At 42.5% G+C, this 23,022-nt stretch overlaps 1 protein-coding gene across 5 annotated transcripts in view; it reads left to right on the top strand.

Annotated features, from left to right (window-relative positions):
* The window catches only part of PHKB (phosphorylase kinase regulatory subunit beta), a 150,285-nt gene that overhangs the window by 65,154 nt on the left and 62,109 nt on the right, over positions 1–23,022 (top strand). For all 5 annotated transcript variants that reach the window (XM_063141265.1, XM_063141266.1, XM_063141263.1 and 2 more), the window contains 4 exons: positions 6,854–6,949; positions 9,936–10,133; positions 12,843–12,900; positions 21,519–21,596. In XM_063141265.1, the coding sequence (XP_062997335.1) occupies positions 6,854–6,949; positions 9,936–10,133; positions 12,843–12,900; positions 21,519–21,596 (430 nt within the window). The remainder of the gene's footprint in view (positions 1–6,853; positions 6,950–9,935; positions 10,134–12,842; positions 12,901–21,518; positions 21,597–23,022) is intronic.

Here is a 23,022-nt window from a genome sequence, read left to right as displayed (position 1 = left end):
GTTTATATCAAGGGGTTAGAGAAACGTTGATTTACCCTATTACGCAAAGTCTTCCTGGACAATCCTTAGAGTCCTTGTTAATTATTTTACTTGGGGGTACTAACATCTCACAGAGAAAGTTGCTAAATTATCCAAATCAAACCCTCTGTGATTGTTTTATGGGTCTGCTCTTACATTTCTATGTACTTTGTTTTTGTAATATGTATTTAATATTTTTATTCTCTATGTCTGTGATCGATAGATCATAAATAAAAAACTACTACTGTAATAGCCTTCCACCATTGTTGCTCTCCAAGAGCAACACAGAGCCATTACCATTTATTTATTCATTTTAAAAGCTTAGATCTTGCTCTCCTCTACCCTGTACCTGCCCTCGGATGGATTTAAGGTGGCTATAACAAGAGCACTCCTAAGAACAGCAACCACAAGAGACCAGTGTTCACATCCCAGGCTGAAGAACAAATAAAGATAATTCCTGAAAAACAATGTTCATAAAGACACAGCATTAAAAAGATAAGCCAAAAGCTGTCTTAAATAGCCACATTTTTATTAGCCACCTAAATGAAAAGTGGTTCTGGGCCTGATGGATCTCATTCGGTGGGTGCCACTGCAGAAAAGGCCCTACTCCTGTGAGGGAACTGGCTGTCATTTCCGGTTATGACCTTAATGAAGGCCGTGCTCTTTGTGCATGCCTGAAGTCCGAGGCAGACATTCCTACCGAACAGGTTTGAACCGGTTGTGCTATGCTGCCAAGATGCGCACGCAATTCCTTTGTGTAAAAGTGTGGGCGTTTCCTCTGCATGAGGGGCGTGTATAAAAAGCCCCTCCTCCCGGTCCCCAGGGCAGCTGCCCGTGGACTCATCCCGGGCTGCTGTTTCGCTAGCGAATAAAGCTATCTGTTTGGACAAGAACTTTGGTGTGGACTCCAGTTTCTCCGTGTGGGCTCCAGTTTTTCCGTAACACTCCTAGTGGTTACCTGTCCACATCATAAGAATCTGGAGTAAGGCGTTCAATAAGAAACGGAGCATGGGGAGAACACAGAGGTCCCATTTAGCTGTAATGACTAATAGCCATTGACAAGCTTATCCACCATGCATTAATCTAATTCTCCTTTACAGCCGTTCAGCCTAGAGGACATCACATCTGAAATTAATTTTATGTTGTGTGAAGAAGCACTTCATTTTGTCTTCTGATAATTTCATTGTGTGGCTGCAGTTCCTAGTAGTGTGTGCATGTGTGTATGTTGATTTGGCGCTAGGGACTCCAGTTGATGATCCCTACTGCATGTTGTCAGAAGCTTGTGTGCCTTTCTGTAATGTCTGTATGTCTTCTTTATGAAAGCAGACAACCATCAGACAAGATGTTTCTAAACAACAGAATTTGCAAGTACACACACATTGATTCAATCAATTGATGTGTGTATACTTGCAAATTCAGTTGTTTAGAAACCTTGGTTTTCCCCTACTTTTTGTATCTAAATGAAAAACTGCACCTGTAAACAGCAATGCTATATGTTAATCATGTTATGTGTAGGGCTTACAATAATACTCTTTTCATTTACAAATCAGAAGTATGGGATAGATACACAGTAGGAAGACAGTCCAAACAGTAAAAAGAAATAAGCTGAGAATGTCTGATGGAATAGTTAGCTACACTCTAAGAATCAAATTATTTTTTTTAAAAAAAATGGTGGATGCTTCTTTTTGTGGAAATGCTGTTGTCTTTGTTTAAGCTATGGACACCGCTGGCAAGGGACTGCTGGCATGCAAAATAGCAGACACGCTTATCTGAAAAGCTTAAGACTTCTTAAAGAGATTCAGCTAACTTTTAAACTGGATCCTTATAGCGAGAATGAGCACAGGCCAAAGTGTAAACAGCTAGCAGGAAAAAACCCATCCTTTTCATCTTTAATTTAACAGTGTCTTAATCTGGGGGATTTGGAAGCCCTAGCGTTTGCAAGTAACCTTTGTCTGGCCTTGAAATACCAATGCTCGGCGTGTTTGGTTTCTGTATGCCTTCCATGGATATACAACTGCCTGCTTTGAAATATGGAGCTGGCAAATTGATAGCTTAAGTCGCCTTGTGGCCTTGTGGGTGCTGCCTGTTCTGACTACATCTTCATGGAAATACAGTACGTGGACCTGAGAGCATTTTGTGGAGTCATTCCCTGTCTTGAAAATCCCCATGTGAGAAGTTGCCTTTACAGCAGGGATGGGGAAACTTTCCCCCTTTTTCTTTTGAGGGTCGCATTCCCTTGGGAATAATCCGTCAGGGACTCCATGCTGGTGGTAGGCGAGGACAAAACCAGTGGTTGGCAAGACAATCGTGGGCAGGGCTGCCCTTTTCTTTCTTTTTCTGGCTCCCGCCCTCTCTCTCCCTCTTCCTGACACCCCTTCCCCCCTTCTTTTTGGCACCTTCTCTGTCTGTCTTCCTCGCTGCCTAGCCAGCTGCCAGGGGTGGTGGGGATAGTTTGTTCTTGCCTAGGGTGACCATATTTGGGAAACCAAAAAAGAGGACACCTAGTGTGTGTGTGGGGAAGCAGCTTTCTGAGTCCTGCAGAAAGTACGTTATTCCCCCGCAACCTTAAAGAACCCAATTGGAGTGGAGGAGGGGAAAGGATTTCATTCTGCACCACCACCATCCACTCCAATTGGGGCCTTTTCTATAATGTCCACGAATGACCCACTTTCCCCTTTAAGACCTCAATTGGAGCTTGGGGTGGGGGAATGATGTGCCTCAAGAAAGCATGTCATTCCCTCCTGCCATGCTAATGGCAGCCTTAAAGGGGAAGGTGTGTCATTCCAGGACATTATTGAAAATTATAGAAAATCCCCCCTGACACCATGGAAAGGACAAAAACCAGGACAAATCCGGGGAGATCCTGACAGTTGGTCACCCTATTCTTGCCAGAGCTCTGAGCTGATTGATTGCAGAGGGCTCTTGAAACTAGGCCAAGGGCTGCTTGCATCCCTAGGAGCACAGGTTATGCTCAGTTATTCCCCTTACATGGAGCTGGAACCAGCACTTTAAAGCCAATGTCACCGTTTCCTCATCTCTAACAATAAAGCCTATGACCACTTGCCAAGAGCTTGGCCCACAGGCATCCACCCACTCCTTCCCCATTCTCCTTCCAGTTTCAGCTCCAGGTTTTGGGGACCCTTGGCCAAGATGCGCAGGGTATTCTTTTCCGTTGCCTTCACTGCCATTTCTCTCTGGGCCCAGGCTGGTCCACTACTGAGAAGGAGAGGGCAAATTAAGTAGAGGTTGCTCCTTCTGTTCCTTGCTGCTGTGCCTTCTCGCATGCTTGCGAGGGTGGGTGAACAGGCAGCAGCAGTGAGGAAGAGGAGGGCCGAGGGCCTCTGGAAGTCAGCAGTGTGGCTCTTTACTAGGGATGTATCTTGGCTAGTACCTGAAGCTGCTCAGCCTTGATACTGGCCCTGCTGCCTTCCATCATACGTTGGTTCTGGGGAGCACCTGCTTTAGGGCTGTAATAATAAACTCTGAGCCAGTGACATGTTTTGAACACAAGCATGTCCCGCCCCTTATAAAGTGACAGTAGTAATCCAATGAGTAGTTTGCTTTCCATATTATCTTTGCCACTAGGAGTCTACACACATCAACTCATGCCCCATAACTTTCTCTTCTTCCTTGAGATTTCAAAGGTTTTAACTGAGTAAATCAAAGGCTGGAGCTGTTCCCATGTTGGGACCAAATACCAACTTTTGTGTGTGGCGCGGTGCCTTTTTGGACCCAAATGGGTCCATTGTAAATGTGACCTGTTTATTTCCTCGGATCCAGCACTGATTATCGCAAGGGGATTTCACTCTCCTCCAGGAGACAGATATCCTCTCTGTTCTTCTTGCTGTATTTTGTACTGAGCCTGCTTTCTCCATGCCATTTCTTCTCCCAGTACTCCTGGATGCTACTGGAATGTGCTTGCTGTTGCCTTGGCAACTGATGTGGGCCACCAGCCCAGGGAAATTTCTCGTGGTTGCCCCAGCAACTGACCTGGGGGGGGGGGATTTGTAGTGTTCAGGCACACAGCTGGAGGTCACTGAGCACTGCCCTATCCCAGCCTCCTGCAAGCAAAAGAAAGCATCTATTGATCACAATTTGGCTGTGAGTTAAGTGTTTCCATTTTACGCTAGCATGGCCCTCATTACGCTTAACTTGCATTCATGACTCCCTTTAATACCAAACTTGGGAGGTGATTACTGGGAGCCGTGGAGCCATAGTGAGGCCACTGAGAAACAAAACGGTGATATTGGCACACTCGGGAGAAGCCTGGTGTTTTGTAAAAGTACAAAAACCCTAAAAACTAAGGCGACGAAATCACCACCAAACAGCTCCATAAAGACTAAGAATGCTCAGCAGCCATGGAATCTTGAGCATCAGTTGGAAAAGGAAAAATGAAAAACTTGCGGGATGGTGGAATGCCCCGCTGGAGCTCCTAACAGCTTATAGTGTCCTGGAAAAGGTCATGGCTGGCTGGAACCCTGAACAGGATGATGAGGGTATACTACAATATTTTATTGCAGGTCTCACTCATTCTGCTTAAAACCTGTTAGTTAATTTCCCAGCACTTGAGCCTAATAAGCTTGTAAAAAAGAAAATAGAAATAAAACCAGAATTCACTTTAGAAAGACAAATAATAATTATTAATAATAAAAATCATATTATTATTATTATTATTATTCTGCCATGGTATCAAAAGCTCCTGCTTTTAAAATGTTATTTAATTTCCTCATCAAGTCTAAATACAAGCTTCAACCAAGGATGAGTCAGTGGAAGTTCGCTTAGGTGGTAGAATGAACCATATGACTTTGGGCTGCAGGTAGGGTGTACTTTTGACTGGGTCTCCATTTAAAGATCAAAACAACCAGATTTAGTCCTTTGTCTGCTGTGCTGATTTTCTCTTCCTTGTTAGCATAAGAGATCCCTCAGAGGTGTGACCTGCCGCCTGATGTGGTTTGGTCCATTCTACCACCTCAGCATTCTCTCTCTCCCAGTGCCTCAACTAGACAAGTAAAAATGGCCTTCTATCTAAAATGCAGGGTGGGACGCACGGAAGGGGGTGGGATCGCCCCCCGCGATGCCTCCCACTCTGCACTGGATACTCGTAGGCCTCCGAATTTGGAAGCTTACGAGTATCAAGAGGCACCGTAAAAACACCTAACAGTAAAATTAATAATGCTGCAATCCTCTACCTACTGGCCAGGAAGTAATGCCCATTGAATTCAGTAGGGCTTACTTTTGAGTAGCCATGTATGGGATTGCAATGTAAATCCACAAAAATTAAGAACATGGAAAACAACATGATAAAATATTCTTGCTGCAAAGCAGTTGCTGCAAACTGCGCAATTAGATTTTGCAGCATCACTTTCCAAACATCTCCACTGATCATACACTTCAAAGTGTGTAAATGAGTACTGGCATTTTTGAGAGCAATTTGAGCTTCTGTTAAGGAGCAGGATGGCTTAATTGCACATCTTAAAAAATCAGTCTGGGGTTATTGACCTATGCTTGGCTTTGAAATACTGCAAGGTTTCTTTCATTATTATTATTTTAATCCAAAAGATAAAAAATGATTTTTTTATATATATCACAGAGGATCCAGTAATTGCATACTGAGAGTTTCTCTATGACTTCTTCAGCTGATAGTAAACTAGCTGTTGTTGATTTTCTTAAGAGAAGAAATCACGCCGTAACTTTTAGAAATGGACAAATACGTTAAAACTAGGATGGGCAGCAAGCAGAAGTGGCGTTGAGTAAAATTCTGCTATGTTAGCAAAATGGCATGGTGTAAATGAGCTTCAGGAAGAAAAGGTCATGCGGCCTTAAAAGGTCCTGTAACTTTCAAGGATAAGTTGCATGCTGGAACATTTAAAAGGACAATTGGACAGATCCATACGTTTATGTGTTGTTTTACAGAGTTTCACAATCGACAGCTCCTCATCACCTAGGACAAGTGGGGAAGTTCTGATCCAGAAGCCAAAACTACCCCTCCTGGGGTCTCTAAATGGCCATGCCCTTTTCCAGCTTTCCCCCATCCTAAAAGGTTGCAATGCCTTTTGTAAGGCTTAGTTACTGGACGCAAGAACGTTAAACTAAACTGAGGAGGGGGATTCTATTATTTTTATTTCTGGCTCCACTTCTTTTGCCTGAGAGCTTCTCCAACATTGAATTTGACCCTCAGGCTGAAAGGGGTTCCTGACCTCTGCCCTAGGAATTTAGAGTCAACCCCAGGGAAGTTGATAGAGGGAAGAGAAGGAGGCAAGAGTAGCAATGGATGGATGTGAATGAATACAGTCCTATATGCTTAAGGCTTGTTCAGCTGTCAGGCCTCCAGTGGACCAACAGAGCCTATTGATGCCTACCGTGTGCACAACAGCTTTGTGGCGATTGGCATTTGATGTGCCATTGCAACACATATTTTCATGCAAACTCTGGTTGAGCTCCTCACTGATACTATGATTTTCTAGGTGTGCTGAATCCACTATTCTGCTGCCAGATCTATATTATTTTTTCAAGTTCCCCCCACCAACTTATTGACTGCATAATTAAAGCTTTCATCTGTTTGCCAGAGGTGTAATTAAATAGCAGAGGTAAATAAATCTGAAGAGTTAGGCTTCTGTAATCTTAAACCCCATATCTGCTAACTGATTTTTAAATCTGCTTAATCCTTTTAATATTAATGAAATAGTGTCCTGTACATTTGTCTTGGAAATACCATGTTTTTTTAAAAAATTACTGGTTTATCATTGCTGATGGCAGTCTTGATATCCAAGGAATCGATTCACTTTACAATGCTATGCATATCTTTTGTAGTATTAATTTTCTATTCCATTTACAGGGTTGCTCATGGTCTGTCATATTTGTAGACCTTGATGCCCACAACCGGAACAGGCAAACTCTTTGTTCACTGCTTCCTCGAGAATCAAGGTCTCATGTAAGTAATTTTTGATGAAATAGAATTTAACAGAACATGGCAGGAATGAATTTGGATGTAGATATTAGCTATATTGCCATTTTAATATCGCGTTTAATAAAGGATGTGAAGTTGATGGGTTAAGGGGGAATTAGAATTTGTTCTTTAAATACTATTGTGCAGGAGAGACCTTTCTAAGACTTGTCTTTCACAGTTAGAAAAAGAACATTCTTTAAGGCTGGAATGGGCAATTGTTTTTTATTTTACTTATTTACAGGACTTTTACTGTGCTCTTCAGCCAAAAATGCTCCCGTGTGCCTTACACAGATTAATAATAAGACAGTTGACAGAGTAGAAAACAGTATTCTAGATCTATTGTGTGTGGTGTCTTTAGCCATTTTTGTTTTCCAATCCCACCCCACAGTAGCCTTGTGTTGAAACAGGATTTGCAGAGTTTTGCAATGCTTCAAAACTCTGCAAAATCTGTTTGACCAGTGGTGACAATGGGGCCAAAAAAAAAATTCTATGCCCCATAGCTAATGATAGTCATAATATACTGCCAAGTTGGTTTTAAGATGTTGGTATCCAAGTGGGAAACTTGAGTAGCCATTGGCTTTCTTCCATTTCACGGGTTGAAATAGTTGATGGTGGTCCAACTGTAGCTGGGCATAAAAGTAAGTGTTAAGGCACAGTTAGTTGTATGAGAGTGCACAGAGGGCTGTGCTTTCAGGTGCACATCAGAATGCGCATACTGTTCAAAGTACCCTCACTCTGACATGCATTCAGAGGAGAATGTGAATATGTATCCAGGGCCTGCAAATGATATGCATTCATAAATCTGCTTATATGTGCAGATCTCCTCAGCTGGACTAAAGCAAATGTGTGACAAACCTCATATAATGCAGTTTTTTAATAAGTCTATTAGCATAAAACCATACTCTAGGACAAGATGGCATACGTCTCACATAGAGTGTGGAGTTTAAAAATCCCAAGAATCTCAACTTCGTATTTTTTTATTTTTAACATTGCATCCCCTTGGCCTCATAACCACAGAGATAAGTTGGAAAATGTGAAGGCATAAAGATGCAGGTAGAAATATATGTTGTTGTTTTAAAACATTCATTTTTATACATTCATGGGTCAAGGTTGCCTGCCCTCAAGTGTGACTTAAGCTTTTTGCATTTGAGGGTAACAGTTCCAGAATAATGATACATATCAAATGTTGTTTGGCAGCTAATTCATGAAAATTCACCTAAAATATGCAGATCAGGTTCAGACCTTTTGCTCATGACCTATTTGCAATGTGACATCCAGAGCAGAACACATTATCTGCATTGTCTCTAAAAGATTCAGCCCTTATTTTTCTTCACTCTCTGGGCATTAGATCTCTAAAATTTCAGATCTGCAAACTTTTCTATTTTAGAAGTATATATTGGTTGTCTTTGGGGTTGATAGATTGTACATTGGTCCTTGGATGGTACTTCCTCATGGTGTTGGACCTGCCTTTCCACAAATTAAGCAACCCATTAATTTTCACTATTACTGCTATATTTGCCTCATGGAAACATTAAAATTTAATTTTAGAAAATTAAAATAAAATGTCATGGACAGCGATTTTGTTTAAAATTTCTTCCACCCTTGGACGTTATATTTCTCACAGCAATGTAGGCCTGAAGATTGCAATTGTCTGTTCATATGTTTCAGAGCGTGTCCTTTTTCATTGCTTTATTAATTCCCCACAATTTTATAATATATGTACCAGTAATGTAATGAAATTTATTGTCTTTATTTTCTATCCTAAGCTTTAAACTTCTTTGCATTATCTCTTCTGGGATCTGAATAGCTGTCAGTTATCTTATATTTTCTGCAGTCCTGATGTTAAAGTTGTTCTTGCTAATTATAAAGTAATTAGGTTTACCCCCCATCAAACTCTTATTGCAAAGGAAACTTCCTTAGGGGTTTTTCTACTTGCTCACAGTACAGAAGTACCTGAAAAGTGCTGATTACTGAACCATGTAAGCGAAGACCTTCTAGACTGTCAGTACCAAAACTGCTTTTCTTTATCACAGATAAATAACAGGACAAAAACTGTTCCTTTATTATAATTATAAATGATTTTATCTTACTGTTCATGGTTTTATAGTTGCATTTATATTCATTGTAAACATTATACAAAAACCAAACTGTTTTATATATATATATATATATATATATATATATTATTTAAGCTGTTGAGTGGGAATAGTTTTAGAATTTTGCACTGGCTGTGCAGCTGTATAGATTCAGCAGAGACATAGACTGAACTGGTTCAGAAGGGTTCTAAACCAAACCTTGTTTCGTGCTCCAAAGTGTGAATAGAGCTTCCATGAAAAGAGGTCTCCACGTAGACTTCCAGACCCGGTCAGCCCCATTGCTCAACTTCTCTCATTCCAATACAGGAGGTAGCTCTTGTCCCTGAAGTAAGAGAGAAATCTTAGAGTCAACAGAGCTTCATGTGCATTTTGGAATACCCATTGAACTTGGTTTGGAGTTAGGGATTGGCATTACAGTGGTTGAATTAACACCTAACAATAAGCCAGAATGCTGAAGAATTTCGACTTATTGTGAATGAAGCAATGCATGCTGTCCGATCACTCCTACTTCAAGCAGGGGCAGATAACCAAACCACAGATCTTTGATCCATGGTTTGTTTACCAGGACGTGCAAACTGAGAATTCTGGCTTATTTCTTCCCTGACAAGCCAGAGTCATGAGCCATGGTCCATAGTTTGTTTAGCTGCTCCCGATTGGAAGAGAGTTCACAAGCATTATTGTAAAAGATAATCCAGGATTCCCTCAGAACCCAGTTTATCATTGCTTGAAAACTGGACTCTATGTGTGGGGTACTTCATGCATAGATATTGTAACATAGATCACCATTACTATTATTTGGATTTCTGTTTCATGGTACGTTTAATCACTTAAGTCCTTTGTCATCCATTATTTGGATATTTTTTTTCTTCCTTCAGAACACCGATGCCGCTCTCCTGCCCTGTATAAGCTACCCAGCATTTGCTGTAGATGATGAAGTTTTGCACAGCCAAACAATTGATAAGGTGGTTAGAAAGTTAAAAGGCAAACATGGGTTCAAACGATTTTTGAGAGATGGCTATAGAACTGCATTGGAGGACAAAAACCGTCATTACTATAAACCAGCGGAAATTAAGGTAATACTCCTGTTTATTTGATATGGGAAGGGATTATTTTATCCTGACTCTGAATATCAGGCTCTAATTACCTGCATTGTACTGACATGGTTGTACATGCTTGAGTGCAGTTTATATCAGCACTTCAATATATAATCTACTTTTATTGTAATAGAAGATGACAGCAGCATCTATGAAGGCTTGGTTTAGCCAAATGCCTGATCAGATTGTTTTGTTGGTGTTTCTTAAATTTCTGTTCTTCAGAATTCCCAACACGTAAGAAAATTGCTTTTTCTGTAAGTCAAAGGAAGCCATTCATGCAGCTGTATTCTGCAAACAGTGACTTAGTGCCAGTTTTGCCAAGCTCATTTCCAGACAACTTGACAATCATTTAAATTGCACTAGATAATCCATTAGCAGTATTGCTTATAAGATTCTGGCACGGTATGAAGAGTTATAGTAGATAATGTTAAGGTTTCTTCTAAACTACAGTTCTAAAGTTGTCAGTGTCTTCCAGTTCTTGGAAGGCACTAAAGAGACTCGTAACATTATATGGGCTCCATGAGAGACATGTAAAGGTGATATCGCTGTGGGCCTGTGCAGACATAACGCTTGCAACACTTTAAGTATAATTATGAGATTGAGATGGAGCTGTGCAGTCACATGCTTTCCCTGTTGAACTGTGTACCAATTCCTCGCATTCCCAACGCTGGGCTTAACTATGGTTAAAAGTTGGATAGGATCTCCAGTTAATGGATTTCAGGTAGTAGGCCTGGGAAAGGCCCTGGAGAGCCCTTCCTAGTCATAGAGGGCCGTATGGCACAGGTGGGCAAAATGCATCCCATATGCGGCCCTCAGAGGCCGCCTGCACAGCATGCCACAGGTGTCCTGCCCATTTGCCCACTTCACATGCACACATGCTGCTGTTGCCACAGCCACCACACAAGGCAGGTGAGGAGAATCATGCCCGTGCAGAATTGGATTCCCACCAGCCTGCGAAACAACGGGTTCAAACCATGAGTCATCCTTTTTTTCCTAGCAGGATTTTTCCTGCAAAGATGATGAGTTAAAGCCTGTCCCTCTTCCCAGCAATCATGACTATTTATTTATTTAAATTAGATTTTTATACTGCCCAATAGCTGGGGCTCTCTGGGAGTAGGGGCACTGAGATAACCAATGGGAGGGCTTTAACCTTGCAGCCTAACCTACCCAGCATCTCAGGGATGGCGGTATTTATTTTAATTTATTTATTTATTTATTTATTTATTTATTTATTGCATTTATATCCCACCTTTTTTCCTCCAAGGAACCCAAGGCAGGCAGTGTACATAATCCTCTTCCTCTCCATTTTATCCTCCACAACAACCCTGTGAGGTAGGTTGGGCTGAGAGTCTGTGACTGGCCCAAAGTCACCCAGTGGGTTTCCATGGCCAAGTGGGGACTAGAACCCAGATCTCCCGACTCCCAGTCCAACACTTTAGCCACTACCCCACACTGGCTCTCCCTCCGCCCAGCGATCTGCATCAGGATGTATCAGTGGGTAAAAGGAAGTGTGTGAATGTATGTATGAGTATGTGGGGGTATGCACATATGTGCAGCCCCTGCCACCCACCCAGTGCCACATGTAGTCCTGGGGGGCATACAAATTGCCCACCCCTGCCATATGGGGCTAGATGGCCCAGTGGTCTGACTCAGTATGAAGCATCTTCATATATATGCAAGGGAGGAAATCACAGACCTATGGTCCATTAGTCTCTTAACCACACTTAATAGATTGGCAGTGTCACAGTTGCACCTTCCCCGTGTGTGCTCCCGTGCTGTGCCGAAGATCGAATTGGAGCTGTAATTCAGGACAAATTCTCTCTACCTAGGGAAGAAAAAAAGGAAAGCAGAGAATAGGATAGGTGTTGCCTGAGAAGTTATGTTCCCTGGGCCTGACTTCTGCATCAAACTTGGCTTAGTTCTTTTACTCCTGATTTCGCTTAGCCAAATCTGCGGAGTGAGGCTGTGTGCGAGGCGTTCTTCTAATCCTGTTCTTCTAACCTTGTTGCAAGAAACCTCCCCTGCTTAACTGTATAAAGGGGTGGTAGTGATGGGAGCCAACAAACCATTTGAATCATTTGGCACTTCCTCGCAATTCATTTTAGTGAAGGAGACCTTACTTGTTGTAGTAGTTTGGATATGCGGTACCAAGAATACTGCATCAGCACTTTCCACTCTGATTGATTTGTTTAGAGGTAAATGTGCTTACATTTCAAACTCAATGCACAGTTTGCTTCCCTTAACCAACAGCCACATTATTTATCATTTTTTTTTAATTTCACAGCTGACTACAAGCTCGAGTATATTAATAATCAAATCTTGATGTGCTGCTGAGTATTAATGCTTGCCATTAAAGGCTGTCTGAATGAAGTTCCCATTTTCCGTTCAAGCACATTTATTTTCACCTTTTAAAAAAATTTGAATGAAAAATCCCTTGCTGAGAAGAAAAATTGCGTGTCACATTTTGTGCATAAAATTGCGCTACGACACTTTGGAAGTACTGCAAATCTTTACGTAGCAAGATGAACAACCTTTTTCTTTCTTCAAATAAGTTGTTGCACTTAAAAGAATAATTTGTTTTCATGTTTTCTTTGGTTTCTTTGCACAGGTAGTGGGATATTGGAATGTATTTCAGTAATTAAAATTGCTGCATGCCTTTTATAATTTCCTCTTTTTGTTTAATTTCAGCTCTTTGATGGGATCGAGTGTGAATTTCCTATCTTTTTTATTTTCATGATGATTGATGGTAAGTATGACTTTGCGTTCTTACTCTGTCAAAGGATGAGTCTTGGAATGCTGCCGTGAAATAGATTTAGCAGTCCAGGAGGGAAGGTTTTACTTGCTTATGCCAAAGTTCCCAGTGACAATTCTGCCACCTAAGTAAAATGAATGGAATGTTTGCAGTGCTTGTAGAATAAAATGATTTCCTATTGTGAGCTTTATAGCTGAGTGTGCAAAAGTTCTGTTGTACACAGCCATCACTTATTTACATCTGAGAAGAGTGTAATAAGTTTGTTTTGGGTTTGGTTATTCTAAACTGTTTCTGTCGTATCACAACAGACACTTCTATTGGCTCACAGATCCTAAGGTAACAGCACAAAACTATACATGTCTATTCAAAAGTAAATCCTATTCAATTCAATGGTGCTTGAACGAGTATAGGATTTTTATTATTTTCCCAAGCCTTTTATTTATTTAGTTAGTTTATTACATTTATATCCCACCTTTTTTCCTCCAAGGAACCCAAGGTGGCTTACATAACCCCCCTCCTCTCCATTTCTATCCTCACAACAACAACCTTGTGAGGTAGGTTGGGCTGAGAGGCTGTGACTGGCCCAAAGTCACCCAGTGAGCTTCCATGACCGAGTGGGAACTAGAACCTGGATCTCTCGACTCCCAGTCCAACACTTTAGCCACTACGCCACACTGGCTCTTAGATACAGTTTTAATCTTGCCTACCATTTTATGTTGCTTTTGTGATTTTGAGACCGTTTAGTTTATGGAGTGTTTGTGGGGTGATTTGTGTGTGTATGTGTGTTTAAATGTTGTTTTATTTCTTCTTTTAATGCAACCTGGAAATATGATTGAACTCTGATGTAAAAATATCTACGTTAAATAAATATTCCTTGGCTAGTTCTCCCAATCCAGCAGAAAGTCTCTGTCTTCTTCCCATAAGAGCTTCAATTTCAATAGACCTCCCCAAAAGAAATTTATATATTAAAAACCTTGTATTCCAATTTTCATTTTTAAAGCATCCAAGTTGGCTAGCAATTAGATTTTTTAAAAAAATACAATACCGGAAAGAACAATTAAAATAATGAAAAACAAAAAACAATAATGCAAAACAAAGGAAAACTACAATCCAAAACCAACAATATAATGTAAAACAGAACTCCCCATAACACACACAGCACTCAGATCACCACCAGCAATCAAGTTACCAATTACCCACATACCTTCTTAAAGAGCCATGTTTTTACTAAGTGTTGGAAATTAAGCAATGAAAAAGCCAAGCAAGCACCCCTAGGAAGGGCATTCCTTGGCACAGGTGCCACATCTGAAAAGGACTTTATACCCACCTGCACTAATCCACGTAGTGGAAGGAGAGATGCAGTTGAATGTCTGATCTTAATATTGCCAGGATTCGATCATTTTTGTCTGTCTCATCTGCCAAGACTCTTGTTCATGCATTCGTTATTTCTCGGTTGGACTACTGCAACCTTCTTCTCACTTGCCTTCCTTCTTCTCACATCAGTTCATTGGTTTCTGTCCACCACTCTGCTGCTAAGATCATCTTCTTGGCTTGCCGTTCTGACCATGTTACTCCACTTCTGAAATCTCTTCATTGGCTTCCAATTCACCTCAGAATCCAATATAAACTTCTCCTGTTGACCTACAAAGCTTTTCACAGTCTAGCTCCTTCCTATCTTTCCTCTCTGATCTCACACCATTGCCCCGCTCGTGCTCTTCGCTCCTCTGATGCCATGTTTCTCACCTGCCCAAGGGTCTCTACTTCCCTTGCTCGGCTTCGTCCATTTTCTTCCGCTGCCCCTTACACCTGGAACGCTCTTCCAGAACATTTGCGTACTACAAGTTCAATCGCAGTTTTTAAAGCTCAGCTAAATACTTTTCTTTTTTCTAAAGCTTTTAAAACTTCATTTTGATCTGACTTTTATACTGTTAGTTTTACTCTACCCTGTGCCTGTTTGGTGCATTCTTTTCCCCTTCTTATTGTTTTATTATGATTCTATTAGAATGTAAGCCTATGCGGCAGGGTTTTGCTATTTTATTGTTTTACTCTGTATAGCACCATGTACACTGATGGTGCTATATAAATAATAATAATAATAATAATAATAATAATAATAATAATAATAATAATAATAATAATAACCTAAGCAGAGCCATTCTGGATGAGACCAAAGGTCCATTGAGTCTAGCACTGAGTTATGCATAGTGCTAGCAGTAGCACACCATTGGATCTTCCCCATCAGTTTCATAGGATGACCCTGTAGGCTAGTATGGTTTGAAAAAATGATACATTTCTTGCCATCTAGTCTTTTCCATCGTTTCCCCCATAATTTTAATTGGGACCAAATTACTCGAAGGACTGTCTTCACCCGTATCAGCCTGCCTGCATTTTAAGATCGGCAAGAGAGTCTTATGTCACTTGCCAGCCTTTGAGGGCAGTTAGGTGGGCGAGGACACAAGATGGGGCCCTTTCCACAGTGGCCCCACAGTTGCCATTGGGGTCAATCAGGCCCTATCATTGTAGGCTTTTAGGAGGGCCCTGAAGACCTACTCGTTTATTCTTGCCTTCCCCTGACTATGTTTTACAAGACGGCTCAGCTCTGTAGCTGCAATTATGCAGTAGATTTTTAGTGACATTTTATTACTGGTATCTGTAGTTTTGTGTATGTTTGCTGCCTTATTGTATCAGTTTTTTTGTTCGTTTGTTTTTAATTATATGAAATGCAATGTTGTAATCGGCCTTGGGAGGGCTTCTGCCCTGAAAGGAAGCTTAGAAATATTTTAAATAAATAAATATAAAATCCTATCCTGCCCCACTTTGTGAGATTAAACACTGAAATTAAAATTATACACTGGGAGTTCCGGCATACAAATTCTTTAGGAAATCAGTCACTTTAGTTATGAGTGCATGTTATTTTCTCATTATTTATCATGTACAAGTCTCTCTCAGTCTCTTTGCCCTCATCTGAAATGTTAAGAGATGAACAAATGATAATAATTCTTTATTTTGAATTTCTGCAGCAGAATAGCATATATTCACTTTTGTCTATAATTTGATGAATAGAGTTTTCAGAGCTATCAAAAGAAACATAGCCTTTCTCTTTACAGAACTTAATAAGACACTAAGTACCCGTTTTGTTTTGTATTAATTAAGATTTGTAACCTCCACCATATAACATGACTGCCATTATGAACAGATTTTAAAATTCTCTGCTATTAAGAGAAGCAAGGTTCCTTGATACCTTCAGTGAAATAATTATACTTAAAACCAGTTCTCCATTTCATCCCTAGAGAACAAATATGTGATATTACATTTTTAATATTCATGTAGTATTAAAAACAGATAGATAATTCTGAACTAAAATCTTGTAATACATAGCATATAGTTATCACTTTTTGAATGATCAGTGTGTCCCATAATTCAGGAAGGGAGAAGGTTGAGCAGCTGGGTGGGCGGTACACCAGTTGAATCCCTGTTCTATCTGAAACATCCACCTTCAGATACATACGCTTGAAACTGAGAGATGGTGTACCTGGGCTGGGGGAGAGAATCGCAATAGACCTCTGCGACTCTGCTTCTCTGCCCCCCAGGTCTTGGCTGCTGCAACACGGAGAAGCCAGGTGGGCAAAGCTGGGAGAGATTTACTTCCCCGGTCTCATTTCACCAGGAGGGAATCTACACGTCGTTGTAAGGGCGTTTGCATGCGCCCTCACAACGACTGTGTAGACGGAGAAAGAAGAGACGGAGGAAGAGGCGGAGGAGGAGGCAGCTGGGGAACCGGCCGCGTCCTTGCCACCGCCGCCGCCGCTGCCTCCCCGCCGGCCTCCTGCTGCCGATGTAAGAGCCACCCACGTTGGAGAGCTCGGTGGAAGCGGAAACCGAGCTCTCCGACCTGGGTGGCTCTGACACCTGCAGCAGGAGGCTGGCGGGGGCGGCGGTGGCGGCCTCCTGCTGCCGGTGTAAGAGCCACCCGTGTTGGAGAGCTCGGCTTCCGCTTCCGCCGAGCTCTCTGACCTGGGTGACTCTTACACCGGCAGCAGGAGGCCGGCGGGGAGGCGGCGGCAAGGATGCAGCCGGTTCCCCAGCCGCCTCCTCCTCCGTCTCTTCTTTCTCCGTCTACACAGTCGTGAGGGCGCACTGGGGGCACATGCAAGCGCCCTCACAACGACGTGTAGATTCCCTCCGGTCTCTGTGATGCAGGCCAGGTCGGCATGCTCATGCAAGATAAAGACTTGCACGGCTGTTGTTTTCCCATTCACTGACCTGACATTCAACAGCAGTACCTCCAACCCAGGGCAACTGTCAGCAGGGTGACTCGTGCTCTCTGATATGGGAGAACAGCATGGGGGCAACCAACAGTGTGTTGTGTTCCCCATTCCCACAATGGCCCAGCTGCCTCCTGCCACCTTATCTCTCTCTGCCTGGTACTGTTTCAGTGGCTGCTCCCTGTACCCTTCCACCTCTCTGTGCCTTTTTAAAGCACATCTCTCCCGTCAGCAGACAGTAATTATATGTCGAATACCACTATATATACACAAGAAGGCACATATACAGGTAGTCCCTCCCCTCTTTCCACCTTTCCCTCATTCACCTTTAAAGTGGTTTCCCCAAAGGGTTTAACTCGGTGCAGCGTCTGCAATGGCAGTCCCCAGGCTGCCCACCGGTCATATATCAGCCTTGGGAAGCTGATGCAAACTTTTGAAAGATGGCAGAAAATCTCCCAAAGTGAGTACAGGGTCAGGACTCTGGTCTTTCAAAGAGACAGTTAGAGCATTTCTACACAGGGCTTTTATTGAAGTTTGTGGGTCCTTTACGTGACGTCATCAACCTCCAAAGCACGTCCCACGCTTTTTGAGCTTTGTCCGGCTTTTAAAAGGTCGGAGGTAAGCCGATACAAATGGTAATGCGAGATATCGGCGGTGTTTATTGATGGCATTTTGCTATAATACAGTCAGTAGATGGAGCTGTATAATGAAAAACATAGAACATTGCTGAGAAAGGAAGTTTTCAATTCTGATCACGTGTCTACTGTGTAAAGGAGCCCATCATAGTTCTGTAAAGAAATCGGAAGCAGAAAGGCCTAGTAAGGTTGCGGGATTTCAGCCTGGTGTAGTGAAGCCCTTATTCTCTGGCCCCAGAAAATATCTCTAGAGGAGCCAAAGTTAGCAGACAGGAAGCACTATGGTAAAGCTCACTGGGCAGGTTATCTTCTGTGTTCTCTCATAGCAGGGGGCTGCTGATGGTGTTAGTCTTCTCTACCTTTTATGCACCAGGCGCAAGAAACTGAGCAGTGGGAATTCCTATTCCTAGCCCCTGTTCTAAATCACTTCGCAGATACGTAGTCTTCCAGGACACTAATCCAGCTTCTTGTTCAAACAAACATTTACATGCTGGATTATTAGCAAAGGAAAGATCAGAGACGACCATGAATTTGAAAGACAATTATAAGCCCTCAGGGTAGGAATTGAATGTAATCCATTTTCTGCAACACCTTATGCATAGTTTGTAATTGCAGTAGTGAGATTTCAAACTTTTAGATTAAAAATGACTACAAAAATCAATTGTGTGTTTGGCTTATGCATTCCATCCTGTTCCATTCCCCTCATCTGACTCCGCTATTGTCAAGATTGATTATGCATTTATTTATTTAGAGCCTTTTTATCCTGCTTTTTTAGCCAAGGCTCCCACAACGGCTTGCAAAGTTTAAAAACTCATGCAGCAGTTTCAAGGTTCTTTATAGGCATCCTTTCTGGCGGGGAATTGTAACAAGCTCCCTGCAGCTGTTCCTTCCCTGGCTATTGTATGGAGCTAGGTTGACCTCCCCCTCTCCATGATGCTTATCCTGAGAGGTGGGGTGGGGTGGGTGGGGTGCAACCTCCCCGTGGCCCTTGGCATTCTGGCCAATGGAAGAGGCCAGAGTGTGCCATCCCAGGGAGCTGTCAATTGGAGATTTGTGTATTCCTTCTGGCAGGAATGGGTGAAGAGAGCTCCCTCCAGCTTCTCTCTCTCTCTCTCTCTCTCTCTCTCTCTCTCTCTCTTTCTCTCGGTATTGCATAGGGCCAGATTGGTCTCCCCCTTGCCATAATGGTCTTCTTGGGAGGAAGAAGTGTTCAGAGTAGGGCAACCAGGATGATCAGGGGTCTGGAAACAAAGCCCTATGAGGAGAGACTGAAAGAACTGGGCACGTTTAGCCTGGAGAAGAGGAGATTGAGGGGAGACATGAGAGCACACTTCAAATACTTAAAAGGTTGTCACACAGAGGAGGGCCAGGATCTCTTCTCGATCATCCCAGAGTGCAGGACACGGAATCATGGGCTCAAGTTACAGGAAGCCAGATTCCGGCTGGACATCAGGAAAAACTTCCTGACTTAGAGCAATACGACAATGGAACCAGTTACTGTGATGGAATTGCTCTGTTTGGCTTAGCAATTCCCCGGCCGGAGAAGGGGGCCCTGACTCAGCCAGCCCAGACACACACCCCTTCACTGCCACTTGTTAACCCTTTACAGTCTAGGTTCTCAAGGAAACCACGCCACACTCCAGAAATAGGGACCAAACACTTTTATTCTTCAAACTACACACTTTCATAAAGGTCCACACATTAAGGTTAACACTTAAGAGGTTTGGGGGAAAAACACGGACAAAGGAATGACACATATAGGACAGCAGGGACTAATACCTCACCCTTCCCTTTCACACGTTCAAGCCTAATAGAATTCGCACTCACTCCCCACTTAACCACCCCCACCAGCCGTAACTCTGGCAAGGTCCCTTGCCCAAATTGTACCCAAACCTATTCTAAAACAAAACAAAACACTTAACTCTGCGACTCAACCTCTTGTTGCTCACCCCGACTTGGCTTTACGCCACTCGAGCTAAACTCCTGCCCTCAGCGGTCACGTGGGGCCTATCCAGCCGGTTCGGTCTAGATGCTCTGATTCACCACACACACGCTGGCCTCCTGACACCCGCAGGAAAGAGACCGGACCCTTAGGTGCCTAAGCCTTTTATGCCTTTCTGGGACCCCCTTGTCACCAGACCCACCCGGACCAATAGAAACCCCATAGCAACCCACACCTCTCCCGAAGGGAGGGGGGAATGTTCCCAGACATTGCACAGCTGCAACTTGTTACTCTCCCCGGTACCAGCCCGGGGAGGCGTTATCAGATGCCAGGCACTTCTCGCCCAGCGCGGCCTTGGCATTTCGCTTGCTACTCCCTTTTCAGACACAAAGAAACCCCTTTCCCTCTCCCTGGGATGAAGCAAAAGATGTTCTCTTAAAGGGACCATGGGCTCAGTCCCATGACAATTACCTAGGGAGATCATGGGCTCTCCCACACTAGAGGCATTCAAGAGGCAGCTGGACAGCCATCTGTCAGGTATCCTTTAAGGTGAGTTCCTGCATTGAGCAGGGGGTTGGATTCGATGGCCTTGTAGGCCCCTTCCAACTCTACTATTCTATGTTTCTAGGCAATGGGGGGAAGCTTCCCCAGTGTCCCTTGATTCTCTGGACAGATTGAAAGATAAACTATTTGATGGGCTATAATACTGTTCCCTAGATTTATTGATGAGTACAATCTTAAATGAGCTTAAATGGGGATGAAACCAGTTCATGGAGGATCAGTCTGTCAACAGCTATCAGCCAAGGTAGCTAATTGGAGCTTCCATATACAGAAGCAGTATGCCCCTAAATTCCAGATGCTGCTGACAAGCAGGGAAGGATAGCATCTTATGTCCTGCATCTTGATGTCCAGAAGCACCTGGCTGCCCATACTGGAAACAGAATGCTGGACTAGATCTGGACCTTTAACCTTGGTGTGAAAAAGAAACACAAAATCTGTGTTGCCGGGAAAGAGTAATGAGCCTTGAAAGGGGAAATGGAACAGCCGAAAAGTGTGAATTACAAACGCATGTCACTAAAAGAAAGATCCACACTGATCAAAGTCCAATACTGTAACCATGAGAGCAGCTGCAGGAAGTCCATCTGTCATTGCATAACCCTCTGCCTTCCGGGGAAATTATTGTCAGCCAAGGTACACTGAAGTAGTGGATATCAAAGCAGCCCTTGGAAAACTGTCTTTGTGGACTTTTATGATAGCGGAACGGAAAAGAATGTGCAGTTAGGAAGAGATCCTTCTGAGTCACTGGGGTTGTTTGAGCACTGGAGAGCTGTGGGCTCATACTCTATGAAAAGCGAGAATGGAATGGGAGAATAGAGAGCGAATCCCTCCTCCTGATCCTTGCTTGCAGCAAACCATTGTTTGTTTTGTTTTGTCTTTACTGGCAAACTATGGTTTGAGCTTGCCTGCAAATTGATTGCCTGCAAACCAGGACCAAATCCTGGTAACCTCAAAACTAAGGCTTTAGTGTTACGTACACATGCGTTAGGCGTTCTCAGGGAGGAAATCACCATGAGGGTTAGCGGAGGAGGCCCAATTTGTGTCCATGTCTTCTTAGTACTGGTCCACATCGGAATGGCCCCACTGTTGCTCATGAAGGCACTTAAAGGGAAGCTCTAAACATGTGAAATGATGCTGGCACTTTTTATAAGCATTACGTGTAAACACTACAGTTGCGTATATGCTAATTAAGTGTCACTGGATTGCTTTTAGGAGTTTTCAGAGGTAATACTGCGCAAGTCAAAGAATATCAGCAGCTTCTGGATCCATTATTGCAGCAATCAACTGAAGGTATTGTACAATTGTGTCACTGGAGACATCTGAACTATAGGAAGTAGATGAAGGAGAAGCCCTACAGCATGTTGCAAATAACTCTAGCAAGTTCCGATTGCTTCCCAGAGAAAAAAAAAAGTATGTACGTACAAGAGCAGAGCTCCAGGCCGTGTGTGAACATAAAACTTAATTAATTTCTCCAGTGAAATTTGGCTCATCATAAAAATGGAGTTCATTATCTGGCGAACGAAATGCTGATAGGTTAAATGTTAGGTTTGCATAGGATCCATTCCCCACTCCTTCTTCTGTTTTTTTTTTTTAAATGATCATAGTTGTTTAAGAGACATTACAACTGGCACTTAGAAAAGTCTAACCTGGTGATCTGATGGTTTTAAAAAATGGAAAGGCTTTCCTAAGCTTTTTTAAAAATAATAATTCTGGTGTAGAGAGACCTGGTTAGCCATGAAAATAATATTCTGGTTACAATTTGGTATGCCTGCGGATGAGGAGACCACAGATTAGATTAACCATGGATCTAGCTAAGGAAAGTAATGACTGTTTGCCCCTCTATTCTCTGCATTGTTCGTTCTCTCTCCTCTCTTTGTAGCACCTACTTGCTCGTCTGAGCCTTTCCAAGCACAGAAGTGCAAACACGGTGTTCTAACCCCCTCTTTCAGTTCCTGAATTCTGGAGGAGGCATCTGGGATATTCATTCAGGGTTCTTTACAGCTCGGAAAAGAGCACTTGTCTTTTCTGGACTTTAAAGTACACTGCATGGCTATCTCAGATGCCTCTTCCTTCTGAAACGACTTTGGAAGGAGACCATGGATATCTCTGCATCCCTCTTGTTTGTGCTCTCATTCAGTGCTGAATGTCTTGTTTTTATAGGGCCTCTGGATTAATTTAAAAAGGATTTCTTTAAATAGCTAGAAAATACATTTATAAGCTCGTTGGCTTTCTTCTGTATCAGAAGGATCATGAATGTGTCCCATTCCAAAGTACTGTTAACAAAAAGCCCTGAGATGTACAGTACCTGTTTTGGAAATCACCTTTTAGTTCTTGCACACACACACCACTCTAGTCTCTTAACAAATGTAGAAATCATTAATTTCTCAGTCCCGTGCTTTGTCACTAGCACAATTATGAGCATTGAAAACCAAAAAAGTAAATTGTGTTACCAGATAACTCTCCTGTAATCTCTTAAATGTCCCCTCTTCTTTAAAGAAATGTTAGAAGGTACATCAAGGGTTAGTAAAACATAGTTTTCCCATACAATATTTCATGCTGGGTTGTCTTCAACATTTTTAATTTATGTGAACATTCCATAGTATTACGGAAGAGTTATCATTTAATGACAAAAAGTGTGCCTGCAATCCTATATGTAGCATTCCTACAGACATAGCATTTAACTTTCAATAATTTATATGCCAGAATTTATCTTCAG

This window comes from Elgaria multicarinata, chromosome 14, assembly GCF_023053635.1.
Source record: "Elgaria multicarinata webbii isolate HBS135686 ecotype San Diego chromosome 14, rElgMul1.1.pri, whole genome shotgun sequence".
NCBI classification, from domain to species: Eukaryota; Metazoa; Chordata; class Lepidosauria; order Squamata; family Anguidae; genus Elgaria; species Elgaria multicarinata.
The sequence above is the reverse complement of the archived record's forward strand: the minus strand, read 5'-3'. Positions and strand labels throughout refer to the sequence as shown.